Source organism: Ammospiza caudacuta, chromosome 18, assembly GCF_027887145.1.
Source record: "Ammospiza caudacuta isolate bAmmCau1 chromosome 18, bAmmCau1.pri, whole genome shotgun sequence".
In the NCBI taxonomy this organism is placed as follows: Eukaryota; Metazoa; Chordata; class Aves; order Passeriformes; family Passerellidae; genus Ammospiza; species Ammospiza caudacuta.
This window is the reverse complement of record NC_080610.1, coordinates 12,157,529-12,171,720: the sequence shown is the minus strand read 5'-3', so window position 1 is coordinate 12,171,720 and position 14,192 is coordinate 12,157,529. Positions and strand designations below refer to the sequence as shown.

General features: G+C 47.0%; 1 protein-coding gene across 3 annotated transcripts in view; it reads right to left on the bottom strand.

The window, feature by feature from the left end:
- HECTD4 (HECT domain E3 ubiquitin protein ligase 4) overlaps window positions 1-11,534 on the bottom strand; it is a 68,171-nt gene extending 56,637 nt beyond the window's left edge. For all 3 annotated transcript variants that reach the window (XM_058816575.1, XM_058816577.1, XM_058816578.1), the window contains exons 1-2: window positions 11,364-11,534; window positions 1,788-2,305 (exon numbers count right to left, since the gene is read on the bottom strand). In XM_058816575.1, the coding sequence (XP_058672558.1) occupies window positions 1,788-2,305; window positions 11,364-11,534 (689 nt within the window). The remainder of the gene's footprint in view (window positions 1-1,787; window positions 2,306-11,363) is intronic.
- Window positions 11,535-14,192: the final 2,658 nt, after the last annotated feature.

Sequence of the window (14,192 nt, the reverse complement as noted above, 5' to 3'; positions counted from 1 at the left end):
AGTTGTCAGGACAGAATAATTTGCCACAAACCATAAATTTCTCATTGAATTCATTAAAACAAGTGCACTAGACATTAAGTAGGTTTCATTTGAATAAACCTTTTCCTAAAGCAAATCATGCCATATCCTGGGAACTCCAACATCTTAAATCAGAGTTAAACTTCACAGACAAGGCTGTGACCTGCAGAAACATTGAAAACAATATTTCCAAAAGGCTCCTTGTGACTTTAAAGCCACATTCATGGGGTTTTGCAGAGGTTTTGTATTTCCTCTCCCCAAGTCCCATTCTCTCAAAATAGTAGGTTTTGATTAACAGCAAATAGATCCAATTTGTCCTCAATCACTTGATGCCAAACCCATGCAGGACAAGGGGTATTTTAATCTACAATGGTTGAACTCTTCACTGGTAACAAAATTTAAAAAATACCTCCAGATATTTGAGAGACACCACTGAAATCAAATCTGAAAGGAATTGCCCTGAAACCTGGCAGTTCCACCTTTTCCAGCAAAGAAAGGTGCAGGACAAAGGGGAAAGGAGACAACTTTTGTCCCTGATAAACACACTTGGAGCCATTCCTAGAGCAGCTCCCTGCAGGAGAAGCAGCAATGAGCACACAAGGCATTGCTAACCCAGATCCCTCTGCCTTTGCATATGCTAAACACATGCAAAAAGAAATGCTTAGCAGTTTCACCCTTTCCAACCCAATATTTAAATATCAGAAAGAGAAAGGCTGGTGCAAGCTAAAAATATCACCAGTGCAGTCAGATCATTTTTGATTTGTTTCAATGGAAAGAGAGAATGAACCCCAACCACAGCATTGCCCAGGGGTGCTGGAGTCACCATCCTGGGAGGACTCAAAAATCATGGATGTGCAATTTGGGGGTATGGTTAATGGTGAATCATGGCTCTGCCAAAGTTCCTTAATTCTCTATTTTGCCAGTAAACTTTTGTGTGCTAGTGATCCCTTAGAGAACATCTGGTTGGGATTTTACCTTACCTCAAGAACCTCAGTGCAAGCCTTGAATTTAGGAACTCCAGGGTGTTACATCCAACCTTACCAATCCTGTTGTATTGCACTAAACAGTTTATTTAGTTGTTGTTTTGCACTGGGTGATTTGAAAGTTGTACTGAGTATGTTATGTCAGTGGATTGCCATTTTCCTTCTGCCATCACAAGGGACCCCTCACACTGCTGACTGCCCAAGTCTCCCCTAGTGAACACCAATTTATGGGACTTGCTTGAGCCATTGGTGAACACTGTGATGGCGTTTCTGATGGCAGCATGACTTTTGAAAGATTTTGGGGCCAAATGTAAGGAATCTCTAAATAACTTGTGTTCAGGATAATGGATTGAAAGCTGGGCAGGATAGCTATTGAGAGAAATTTGCAAATTTTCATTTGTCATAGGAATTCCAATTTTTCCAAATCAAAAGGTAGATACATGCACCTCGGGTCACACCCTGCGAGGGCCCGCAGGTGGCAGCGACCTTTGATAATTAGTTTTGAAATTAATTCTTGTAGAGTCACAATAGTTTTTGGTGACTGGGGAGTGTAACATCAAATAAAGTAACCCAGTGCCACCCCAGGCCTGTGCTGCTGCTGTGGCCTTTTTGTTCTGCGTCGTGCCTCCACTGGTAGCTGCAAAAAGAGCTCCAAAAGAGGGGGACTGTCACCATCTAGCCAGGACGTGTGACAAGGGTTCATAGCCAGCCAGAGTGGACTCAAACAGCCCAAGAGGCGCAGATCTTCCACGATCCCACAATTCTCTGTCACTCCAGCTCCCTTACCTCGCACAAGCCAAGGCGACCAGGGCAGCGGCAGCATTTTCCTTCTGCTTGTAGGGGATGTGCTGGCCGGAGGGCGCCGCGTCCTCGAGCCAGGAGCAGAGCAGGGCCTCGATGCCGTTGAGGCAGTCGGCCGGTTCCTTGGTCAGGCTCAGGGGCTGGCAGTCCCGCAGGCAGTTCAGCAGCACCTCAGCGGTGATGTTACACAGGGAAGGGTCCGTCCTGCTCTGCGACTGGATCAGCGGGAACACCAGCAGCAGCCCCATGCGGGAGGTGAAGGGAGCCTGCTCGGGCTGCTGTAACAGCCCCTGGCGCTTGAGCAGGGCCAGCGCCTCCTCGTCGCCGGAGCTGTCGCGGTCGTGCTGCTCCTCCAGGGCCAGCTGGCGCTGGGCGTTCCAGAGCCCGCGCAGCGCGTTCAGCCGGTACTCCAGCAGCCGCGCGTACGCGTTGCTCTGGTTGCCGCACACCGAGCGCAGGCGCTCCGCCAGCTCCGTCGGGTTCTTGGTCTCGAAGGTCAGGATCTGCAAAGGGGAAAGTTGGGTGTTTATAGAGGGTTTAAAGGGGAAAAAAAAATAAAATTTCATATCGCTGCGGTGTGAGTTTTAGATGAGCTGTTCTCTGTGGCAGATGTAGGGATATTGTTTTTGATTTTTGGGTGAGTGGTGCTGTGTCCATCTTGGGATGAGGAGTGATGGCCATAAACTAAAACACAAGGAATAAACTAAAACACATGGAATAAACTAAAGCACAAGGAATAAACTAAAAAACTAAAGCACATGGAATCCCATGAACCTCTATCCATGGAGGGTGGCAAGGACTTGGACAGCTGGCCAGGGATGGTGCGGAATCTCTCAGGACATTTCCCTGTGTCCCCTGCTCCAGGTGACCCTGCCTTGGCAGGGGTTTGGACTGGGCAATCTCCAGAGATCCCTTCCCAAGATCCCTTCCCACCCCACTGCTGTGGGATTCTGTGAGCCTCCTACTGCTGACTCAGCATCCTCACCAAACCCAGGTCTGAGGATTTTTAAGCTTTCAATAAACAACAACACAGATTATAAAGAAAAAAGCACACACAAAAGAGCAGCTTGGAAAACAAACATTCCACTCTCCTCTGGAGCTTTCTGTAATCGAGGCAATTTTGCTAAAAACTTGAAAAGAACTCCAAGGTTAGAGGGTCCCAGGGGTTTAGAGCCCTTCTATGAAAACTGAGAGGTCACAAATATTGTGTAACAAGAACATGCTTGTTCTAGTTTTGGAACTCTTCAAATAAACAAACAAACCAATGAACCAACCAGTTTATTCCAATCCACCCAGAGTTCTGTTACACTCTCTCCCTCCCCTGCTTTTTTCTCTCTTAAATTTTATCATCATCTTGCACTTAGCTACACCTTTCTCAAAATACTTCAAGTTGCTGCTGTAGTTAAAAACCCCAGAAGTCTCCTCCTCATCATTTCAGACAGAAGAAAGAGGCTTTTTTGGCACTTCTAAATAAAACTGGAAACCAAGCTGGAACAACAGAAAACAAATAAAGCATGACACAAAAATATATTTATGGTTTAATACCCATCCCGGGACTGGAAAATTCAGAATTTAAAGTAATTTACAGACAACTTTTCTCCTTCCAGCAAACAACAGTGGAGAGGAAAGTCACTGAAGCTGTGGCAAGCTCAAGGAAAGCCATGAGCCAAGCATTTTGTGATACTCTGGATCCAGTGTCCAAAGGGATTTGGTATCCAAAGGGCTTCTGGCCATGCTCCAAAGTGCCTCATTTCATCCACCCTCAAACACAATTTCTGGCCCATCTTTATGCTGTAAAACTGTCCTTCTCTCATTTAATAAATAAATATAAACGTGGGAAGGGGAATGTGAGAGACAAAGCTGTCATAGGGAACGGCATCCAGGGCTGTTTGTCTTGTGGGGTTTTTAATTGCAGGCAGCAGTCATAGAGATCATGAAATAAATGTTCCTGGCTAATTGCAGCCTCCTGAACAGCTTGTTAAAATGCTGCAGGACAAATCACATCTGCCAGTGCTGCACAGCCCTGACTAAAGGCAAAGAAACAGCTTTGCAGGAGGACTTTGACCACTGGAGCCAGGAAAAGTTCACCTGAAAGGAATTCCCATCATAATTACACTTGAATGGATGTTGTATTGAGCTCCTTATACCTAATAAGCCTCCTTTAATTAACTTCTCCAAGAGATTATTAATTCCTAAACCACATATTACACATTTAAAATAACCACCTCCTGTTGTGTGTTCTGCTGCCTCAAAAATAAGTTTGTTTGCTGTTCTAGATGGAATCACTTTCTACAACAGTTGGCTTTTGATTTTCTTGAGCTAAACTGGGTGGATTTTCCACTAAGTGACAGCAAGCTGCAGAAATGGAGGAAAAAGAGAATTAATTTTTGCATTTTCAGAGTTAAATACTGCAGAAAAGAGGTCTGTTTGTTAATAACAGAGATACCACAAAAGACAAGCTGGGATGTACTTGGTGTTGCATGTCTTGCTCCTCAAATCCCACAGTTTAACAGGAAAATGAATTTTTTTGCCTTTGATATGGCCCTACAGCTCTGAGTCTGTCTTGTGGCAATCAGGACGAGTCAGTGTCATCAGTTTTGCTGATGGAAAGACTTTTCCTGCTGAAGTTTTAGTTTCTCCCTGATCCCACAGTTCCCAATTTGCTTTAAAAGCATGCATGGTCTGTCTGGGATTTTGCCTCAGTCTTTGATAAGGGAAATGAGCACTAATTTGGGTGAATGATACAGGAAGTACATCAGCTTCAACAGATTCACAGGATCATTCCAAAGTGGGACTTCCAGACTTTTGATAATGCAGTTTTCATCATCTGATTTCCATACAAGGTTTATGGAACCAATGGAGAAAAACCTTTAATTATTCAGCATCATCTGAGGGTCTGAGCAGGAATCTGCACGTCCAGAAAACAAGAGGATGTTGAAGAAAGGTGTGAGGTCATTGCAGCACAGGACACTTCAGCAAATTAAACTAAAGGCTGTTTTCCTCAAAAGCCTTTTTACTAGAGGTCAGCACTCAGAGCTACCTCCAGAAAGGAGCTGGAAAACCAAATGTCCCCAGTGAGGCTGGAACAAACCTCCCAGGTGAGGTTCAGACTCATCCCAGGGAACTGCTCTGGGAGCCAAACCCAGCCCTTCCCACCCCAGCAGTGCCAGAGCCTCACTCGGGCCCTGCCAGATCCATCAGTGCTTCCCTCTGGATCCATTAAAGACTCCACACAGGAATCCCAGCCCTTGCCAGGATATCTCCAGGCAAAGCTTGTCATCTTCCAAATATCTGAAGTCAAAACAAATTAAAATAAAATACAAGAAACCCTCATCATGTTCTTTCACAAATTCTGATATAAACAACACAACTAGCAGTGTTATAAAAGGTAAAATTCCCTTTCCTGCTGCCTCAGGATTTACACCTGAGCCCCAGCTCTGATTTGGGATTTGGGGTGCCTCCAGATTTCCTTGTGCAGCACCTGGGGAGGTGTCAGGGGCACCAAACCCAGCCCCACACAAACCCCACTGAACCAGCCCCTGATCCATCACCCCCAACTCCAACCACTCCTGACTGACAAGGCTTGAGCAGAATCAGAGAGGATGAAGAGGATGGAACAAACATCACTTTGCCATAGCACAAGTTATCCTGTAAGAAGCTACTTGCATATCACTAAAAAGATCATTAAATAGTTTAATTGTCACTATTTTAATTTTACAGTATCTTATCCTTACACACCATTTCCTTGTTTGATCTTTAAATCAATTTTAGTCAATATTTTAATTAGAAAATGGTAGAGCCAAAGTTCAATCACTCTAATTGGCTTCTTCAACATTGAGGAGCACAAAAGGAAACTGATTTTAGATGAACTATGGGGAGGTGCCATCTTCCCACTGTACCCAATATTTATCTTTTTACATCACCTCACCCAGGTAATTCTTCCCATCAAACAGAATTTTTGCCCAATCTGCTCCAGGAAGGAGTGGCTGAAATTCTCTATTTTCAGGGCACCATGTTTCTCTGCTGACAGTAAATCCCAGACCAAGCCAATTAACACACAATAATATACATGGAGAGTTTTAGCCTGAGCTTTTATGACCCTATAAAGTAAATTTAAATGTGAGCTGTCACTACAAGGTAGCTTTCTCCTCTGGCTACAAATCCTGCCCCTTGTCCTCTCCCTGGTGCCTGTGGGGGGGTTTGTATTTCAATTCTGCTACCCAGGAACTGAGGAGCAGGGGAGCTGTGCACAAAGAGAGGTTTTTATCCTGAACTTGCATATTGGAAAGGGAAGCCTCTAAATTTCCCCAACAACATTTAATTCTTTCTCTCCAGAGTTCAATGGGCTGAAGTTCACATGTGAAGATGAGGATGGTGGAACATTTATCAGGATCAATTATACCCCATACCCCCCTGAGTATTAAATATGGATTATTCCCATCTCACAGGAGGTACAAATCTCAAAATTAGAAAATATCTTTAAAAGCAGCATGAAAAGATTTAATTCTATTACTTTGCCCACCCCATAACAGGTACAAGGTCATTCCTCTTGTACAGAACTAACAGAGGCAGCACCACTTGTTTACTGGGCTCTTTTGTCTCTGGAAACACCAATAAAACAATGTAAAAAGAGTGAATTACAAAAAGTATGGATTATTCTGTAAGAGGAAGAGCCCAAGTGACAGTTTTAAAGGTACCCTGAAGATTGAAACACACGTCCCAGCTGAGCCTGCTCCATAAACAACCCTGTGTCCTCGTGTCCCACCGTGCTGAGCCCTCCTGCTCCTGGCATTGGCTGGGACATCAGCACGGAGCTGCCTTGGTGTAAAACCCACCTTAAATTCCTCTAAAACATTTCCCAGCCCCTCTCTAAAACATTTCCTAGCCCCTCTCTAAAGCAAAACCCACCTTAAATTCCTCTAAAACATTTCCCAGCCCCTCTCTAAGGTTTTTCCTTGCTACACCACATGCTAAATACACAAATATGTGTGAACATTTTCTCCCTGATGCTTTATCAGCTTTAGTGCTGCAGTTAAAAACTACAAGTCTCAAGGTTGTTCCAATTTTTTCTGCTCCAAGAAATTTTAACCTTATCCTCTTGTTCAAAGCCTCTGTGTGGAGCAGTGAAGGTTTTTAACTACTCAGCTAAAAGCAGAAACTATTTTCTTTTGTGAAAGCACTGGAATCTCATTGCTCACAAATAAGCACTAAGACATTGCTATCTTTTACAATTTTATCCCAAATCATTTTTGTAACCATACAAATTTATGAAATATCTGAGATGAATTACAGAAAACAAACAAGCTGTAAATAAATAAAATGCTATAAAGTGTTGTTTCTTTGTTCATTAAAATATTTCTTTGGCTCTTACTCAAGCAGTAGGTGAAAACAACTGCAAAAGGTAAAGAAAATCTTTGTAACTCAAACATCTGAGAGTGCAGATCACTGAATTAATAAGCTGCAATTGGTAACAAGATCTATATTTGGGAAACAGATTTGCAAAATCATCCTTGAGAAGTTTCCTCATGTTTCTCTCCAAGGTTACCTAAAATACAACTTCCAAACCCCAAAGTCAGAGGCCCAGGGGTCCATATGAGAGAAGTTTAATAAATTCCAGGTCCTGGCAGAGGATGAGGCTGCTCCAGGCCTGCCACACGCTGGATCAGCACTTTCCAGTCAGAGGTCACCACCCCAGGAAGGGTCACCCACTTAGGAAGGAGTCAATTGGTGATGGTGGCATTAGGGACCTGCAGCGTGACAGAGGTGACGCTTGTAGGTGGCACAGAGGTCACAAGCAGAAAGGTTTGGGAAGCACTGACCCAGATAATTGCAGGGAACTGCTCCCTCCCTCAGCAATCAGGCAAAAGTGACAAAATGTTTTCTCTGGGCTGGGAGGAAAATGGGTGAAAACTTCCAAGTTTAGCAGAAACCTTCCAGTCTAAAGCATTTCATGGCAAACACATGTCAGTCACAGGAGTGGCACACGCTGAGAAAAGAGCACTGGACTCCACTCTTCACCCTCTCTGTGGAGAGCCAGCCCAGGCCATGCTGGGGGGAAGAGGAATGGCCACCACTTTTTCCTTACTTGTTTCATTTTTATTTTTTTTAACCTTCCACTCGATTAAAGGTAATTTTTTTCAGTGCAGAGCCACACCTGCCCAGTGGCACCTCTGTCCTGCAGAACTGAGCTCAGCAAGAGTCCAAGCACCAGACGGGGACAGACAGACAGACAGACAGACACGATCCCAACAGCTGCTGAGGGAGGGGCTGCACTCCCAGCTCCATGGGAATGCAGAGCAAGGCTCCCTGCCCATGGATGGGGGGATTCTGGATCATCTTTAGGGTCCCTTCACCCCAAACCGTTCTGGGGGTCTGTGGTGAGCTGGCAGATCAAATCTCCCTGCTCTGAGGGACCTCTCCTCCTCCTGACCATGCTCCTGGTGCTGTTCCAGGGAAGGTGCTCGGCTGGAAGATTCTGGAAGTGCTGCAGTTCCCTTTGGGCCACATGAAGAAACTGAAAGGGAACATTAAATTAAACCCTTCCTGTGCCAATGTCCCCCCTGCATGGGCACTGACCAACCACAATGGCATGGTAACACCTCCAGCTCTGTCTCAGGGCTGTCTCCAAGAAGGACAAGACTTTGCTCTTTCAGAGATTTCTCTGTGTGAAAGGTTTAAAAATAAAGGTCCAAAGGCTTCTGTAATCACTGACTAACCCAGGTCTCTCCTGACTAGAGGGTTTTAGTGGGAAGCCTGCACCAGGAGCAGCTGGTTCATGTGTAACATTACAAAATTCTATCAAATTTTTAAAAGCCCAAATATTTTGTAAATATGCTGAAACAATCTAAGAAGTTGGCGCACATCATCACAGAAAAAATAAAAACAAAGCAAAAACCTCCACACCCTTTAAAACTCAACATAATCTTCTCTTTCAACTTGTTCTAGGAATAAGGCTCATGTAACATGCCATTAAAGTATATATGTATAAATACAAGTGTATACAAATACACAAAAAGATAAAATCAAAGCTGCATGGGACTCAAAATAACAAAACCATAAGTTTCCATAAGGCTTTCCTGGCATAACACCATCACTGTAACATTTTTTCCTCTGCTTTTCTTTTTATAAATAGACAGAACCTTTGAACAGAAGGACAAAGGAAACACATCCAAACACACTGACATTAGTCACCAATACACTCTTTAAATGGATATTTAGGCAAAACAGACCAGAAGGATAATTCTCCACCCAAAAAAAAATCCATTAAAGTATTAAACATTATACATTTTTAATTAAGCACTTCAGCTCCTAATTCAGCCAGGCTTCTGACCACCACTGATGAAGCACAAGAAGTGAATTAAAGAAGTTTCCTAATCAAAGCAGCAGCTGCAGCATCTCCTACCCTTGGCCAATAGCACATCCCAAGAGATTTCTGTTTGGACCATTTTCAAAGATATTTATTACACTGCAAGTAGGAGTAGAAAGAGTGTAAATGAGCTCTTGTGTAGCAGTCGATTGCATGGCCACGCTTCAATCAGATGTGTGCACCTATTTCCACAAAATGGCTCCTCAAAGCCATTCCACATCACCAAAGGATCCCTTATTTCAATGAAAACAGCATTTAAAAAAGGCAAGGAAAAGTTATGAGCAAAATTGTTTACATCTGCACCATGTGAAATTTCATTTTGTAAAAATCCTTCCCCCTCAACACCAAAGTCTAAACCAATTTGCAGATATCTGAAAATGAAACTGATCACTTGTGATCATCAACTCCATCAGTGGATGGAAATAAAAGGTTTTAATAAGCTGTGACTTAAGAATAAAGGTGAATATAAGTCAAAATCAGTTCTTATCAAAAATAAGCACCACAGCAAAAAGTCATATTTAATTATTTATTTCCAAGTTTTGCACTGCAAACACAAACAGGAAAAGAATCTCTGGAGCAGAAAAAATGAGGTGAATCAGTGGCACTGGATTGCTGCAACACTTGTTATAATAAATGCCAAAGCACAAGGCACAGTAGCACCAATTCCATTCCTATCTCTCCCAAACAACTGGAGTTTCAGAACATTCCTAACACTAACAAAAAAATTCTCCAGAGCTGAAGTGTTTGTCAAGTGAAGCTGTGTGTCAAGTTTCAGGCTGGAACACACTTCTGGCCTGGCTGGCAAGATCTTAAAATAAGGTCTTGTTTGTTTTTTAAAGGATATCCTCCTTTCTTGTGATATAACATGAAAAATGCTGTGGGAGCACTTTATTTTTCTAGCACGGTTTTGAAACTCAATTCTTCTTCTAGAACCATGCCATGGAATCAAAATATTTTCTTGCATCCAAGCTGCACTGAATGCCAGAGCAGTTCTGATCACAAGGGAGAATCATTCCATGTTTATACACACAGAGATAAGTCAGCCACCTTAAAAAAATCTCCCTTTTCCCGTTCATGTGATATTTGCCAACATCCATTTCAGGGGAGCAGCTGATTTCTCCATGCCATTCCCCAGTGTCCCAACACACAGGACAGAAAACGCACATTCTGCAGAAAATACCTTTCCTTAGATAAGGCTGGGGAAAGTTCCCCCAAAGCCCAGTGAACAATAATGTTGTCAGCACTGCTCAGACAGCCCAGACAGCAGCTAAAGCAGACAGCAGCTAAAGCCTCCCTAAAAATGGTTTTTCGGCCTAAAATGCCTGGGACTAAACAGAGGCCGGAATAAAGCTCCGGCTGGAGCGTCCCCTGTGCGCTGCCACCGCTCAGCTCCGGTGACAAAGCCCCTGTGTCATTGCGAGCCACACGGCCAGGGAGGAGGGTGGGGTGAAACAGGAGAAGGGAGGCACACAGGGGGGAAAAAAAAAATGCAGTCTACCAAATAGATGCAACCTATAATCCGTGACATTCAGTCCTTCAGCGGCTCCTCCTAAGATAAAACAGCTGCACCGCCTGCCTGCAGCCAGCAAACACCAGGGGCAGTTCTGGGAAGGTAAAAAGCTGGGATGAAAATCGGGGCTGCCCTCCTGGTTCCTTAATAACAATCACTGTCAACAGCTGAATAAAACACCCGGGCACCCCTGAGCGTGTCGTTGTAAGGCCGATCAATTACAAACCGTCTAAAAGTAACAGCAAGAAAACACAAAACCTTCAATAAAAATAAACGGGCCAAAGGCCACGCTGAAATCCGTGAGCTCAGCTCTGATTTCCAAGATTCAAAACAAGGAGGACACACCAATACTTCACCCTCCATTTACATCAGCACCTCACCATCCTCCTGCCCAGCTCCACTTTCATTATTATCCGAAATAAATCAGATTGACTCAAGAGAAGCAGAACGCCTCGACACCGGCTGGCTCCGGACTCCAGATCCCTCACCCGGCATCCGCACGCAGCATCCTCCATGCCGGCCCCCCATCCTCCCTCCCCGAGTCATCCTCCCTGCTCCCCCATCTCCCATCCCCCGTCCTCCTCGCCTCAGGCCTCCGCTGCCACCGTGCCCCTCTGCCGAGGGCATCCTCCCCTCAGCCCCGGCCCTGCCCCGTCCCTCCCCTCAGCTCGGAGGGCCGCCTCACCTCCAGCTCGGTGTCGCCGGGCTCAGCCACCCCAATGATCTCGCTGGGCAGCTCGGCCAGGTCGGTGACCCGGATCAGCCCGTCGTGCAGGAAGATGGTCTCCTCCTTCACCGATAGCCACTGCGCCGAGTCGGTGGCCGCGGCCGCCGAAGCGGCCGCCGGGGACCCCATGGCGCGGAGGGCGGGGGGGCTCCGCAGGGCTGAGGCGAGGCGGGTCCCGCTACCCGCCCATGGCGGGGGCAGGGCGGGGGCAGGCGCGTCCCCAGCGGCCTGAGCGCCGGACAGCCGGGGCGCGGCGGGCAGCAGCGAGGAGCGGCGCGTTGCCACCGCGGCGGCGGCGCTCCGGGGAGCTCGGGGAGCCGCCGTGCCCGCCCGCAGCCCCGCGTCCCGCGCCCGCCTCACACACACCGCTGACAGCGCGACGCCATGTTGGGGGCTGAGGCGCGTCCGGCATGCACCGCGCGAGGAACAATACAGCCGGCCCCCTCCCAGCCCGCGGGGCCCCGCCCCGAGCGCCGGGACCCGCCCCCAGCGCCGGAGCTCCGCCCCCCGGCCGCTCCCGCTGCTCCGCCCGCACCGGCGGCGATGCCGGCAGCGCCTCCCCCGCTCCGGAGCGTGTGCTCCGCTCGGTGCTCCGCCCGCACCGGGCACGGCGGCTCGTCCGCACCGCGGGGAGGGTAGCAACAGCACCGGGAAGAGCGGGTCAGCGGCACCGGGCGCAGCGCCGCACCCGCACCGGGAGCGCTCCCCTCAGAGCTTCACCCCGCTCGTATCGCACCTCAGCCGCGCCAGGGAGAGCGGATCGGAGCGCATAAACCGCACCGATCTCCCCTCAGCGCCTCACCCGGGGAGCGGATCACCCGCGCTGGGTGTTCTCCCCTCAGCGCCTCATCCGCACCGAGTGCGCTCCCCTCAGCCCCTCGCTCGTCCCTCAGGGATTGCTCCCCTCAGGGCCTCACCTCACTCCCCTGGCACTGCCCGGGCTCTTACCCTCATGCAATGGCCGCTCCCTCAGCCCTTCTCCCTTCAGCTCCGTCCACCGAGAGCTGCTCCCTCAGTGCTGTTCTCCTCAGTTTCCCTCTCAGCCTCTTGGATTCACTTACTGGGCCCCTCTGAAACTCCCCATTTCCCTCCAGGGCTGGTCCCCCTTGGTTCTCCCTCATGGTTGTTTTTCCTCTCCCATACCCCTGCTCGCCCTTATTTTGTCTGTCCCCTCACAGAATTATTTCCCTTTCTCCTTTCCCCTTGCCCCGCTCTGTCACCATCTCACAGGAATCCTGTCACCTCTCAAGGAGCTTTTCCCAAAGAACTCATGAGCAAGCAGGTACGTCCCTTCAAATCTGTACCTCTGGATTTATGGATTCCAGAGGGTGTAAAGCAGAGTGTGTGTGGAAAAAAGGGGATCCAGAGGAAAATTGATCCTTCTTTCTCAGCCTAATTTCACCCTCAGTTCCCTCGCCCTGAGCCCATTCAGAGGCACAAAGTGTCAGAGGCAGCTGTACCTGGATGTTCAGCAAAGGACATGCTGTGAGACAAATCATGTTAATGAGAGAGACATGGTGATAAATGTTAAATAGTTTTAGTGGATAATTGCTGTGGGGATTCCCATTGCAAGTGTCTGCTTTTCATGGAACAGTGACTGTGCACAACTGAGCAGAGATAGGGCTCTATGCATTTATTTACCTGTTTGATCAGATTAAATTATTTAACATATTAGTGCATTATAACAAATGTGCTGTGCTATTGCAGGAAAAGCTTATTCCAAGCAGGAGTAAAACGAGATCTACCACCAGTGCTTTATATCCTATTAAATCTGGTTGGGGAAAAGCATATTTTTTCCATGTAATGGATGACCACTCAACGTAGGACCTATGCAAAGCCCTTTTGTAGCCCTGATTCAGCAGTGTGAGCACTCACACCATTGTGTAGCTTGTTTTTGAGGCCAGTTCAGTTGACACAGGGTTCAGGTAAGTTCAAACAAGCAGTAAGTTAGAGATCTGTGTGATAGCTCTGTGCACTGTTTGCTAGGACATCCCTGCTCTTCATGTGCTGGAGAGTAGAAATGTCTCCAGGCTTGGTTTATTCTAGAAATAGATATTATTTGCCTCTGTGCAGCAGTAATTTTTGATCAGGGAGAGTGTGCAGAGCTGCTATCGAGAGTTTTTATGAGGGAGAAGCTTCATGGGCATCTGTTATTTTTGATCAAGACGTGACAGAGAGAACAACGGCTGCAGACCGACCCTGATCCTCCCGTGGGAGCCCTGGGAGGAGCCAGAAGAGAGGGAATGCTGAGATTGGAAGATTTTATGGCAGGTGGGAGGTGGCAGCTGAGTTCTGGCAGGGGAGATAAGCCAGGCTCCCAAAGGTTCCTTGGAGCAAGGGGAAAACTCCTGGGGTTGGATTAGTCACAGCATTTCATGGGGAGACAGCCACTGGTGGTTTTGTTGTTGTTTTGTTCCCAGAGTGGGAGTTTGACATTGTTTTCATTCATCCACACGTGAAAGGAACAGAGGGAGAGAAACACAAAGTGTGTGTGCATTTTAGTGGGAGTAACATTCCACCAAAAAAATCATTCCATCTTTAAATCTTGTGGTACCATCATGGTGCTGGTGAGTACCTTCCACAAAATGAACACAAACAGCAGAGCTGGGAGTCAATAGGATGTTCCCTTCACAAGCAAGGAGAGGGAGAGGGACATCAGCAGAAGGGGTTTGCAGTGTTTCCCAGAGGTTTGGGTGTACCTGTTCTATGTTTCACAGGCTGGGTAACCCAGGTGAAAATGCTGCAGCTCTTTCCAAGGCCTCCTGGGCTGCTTTATCCCATGGAGAA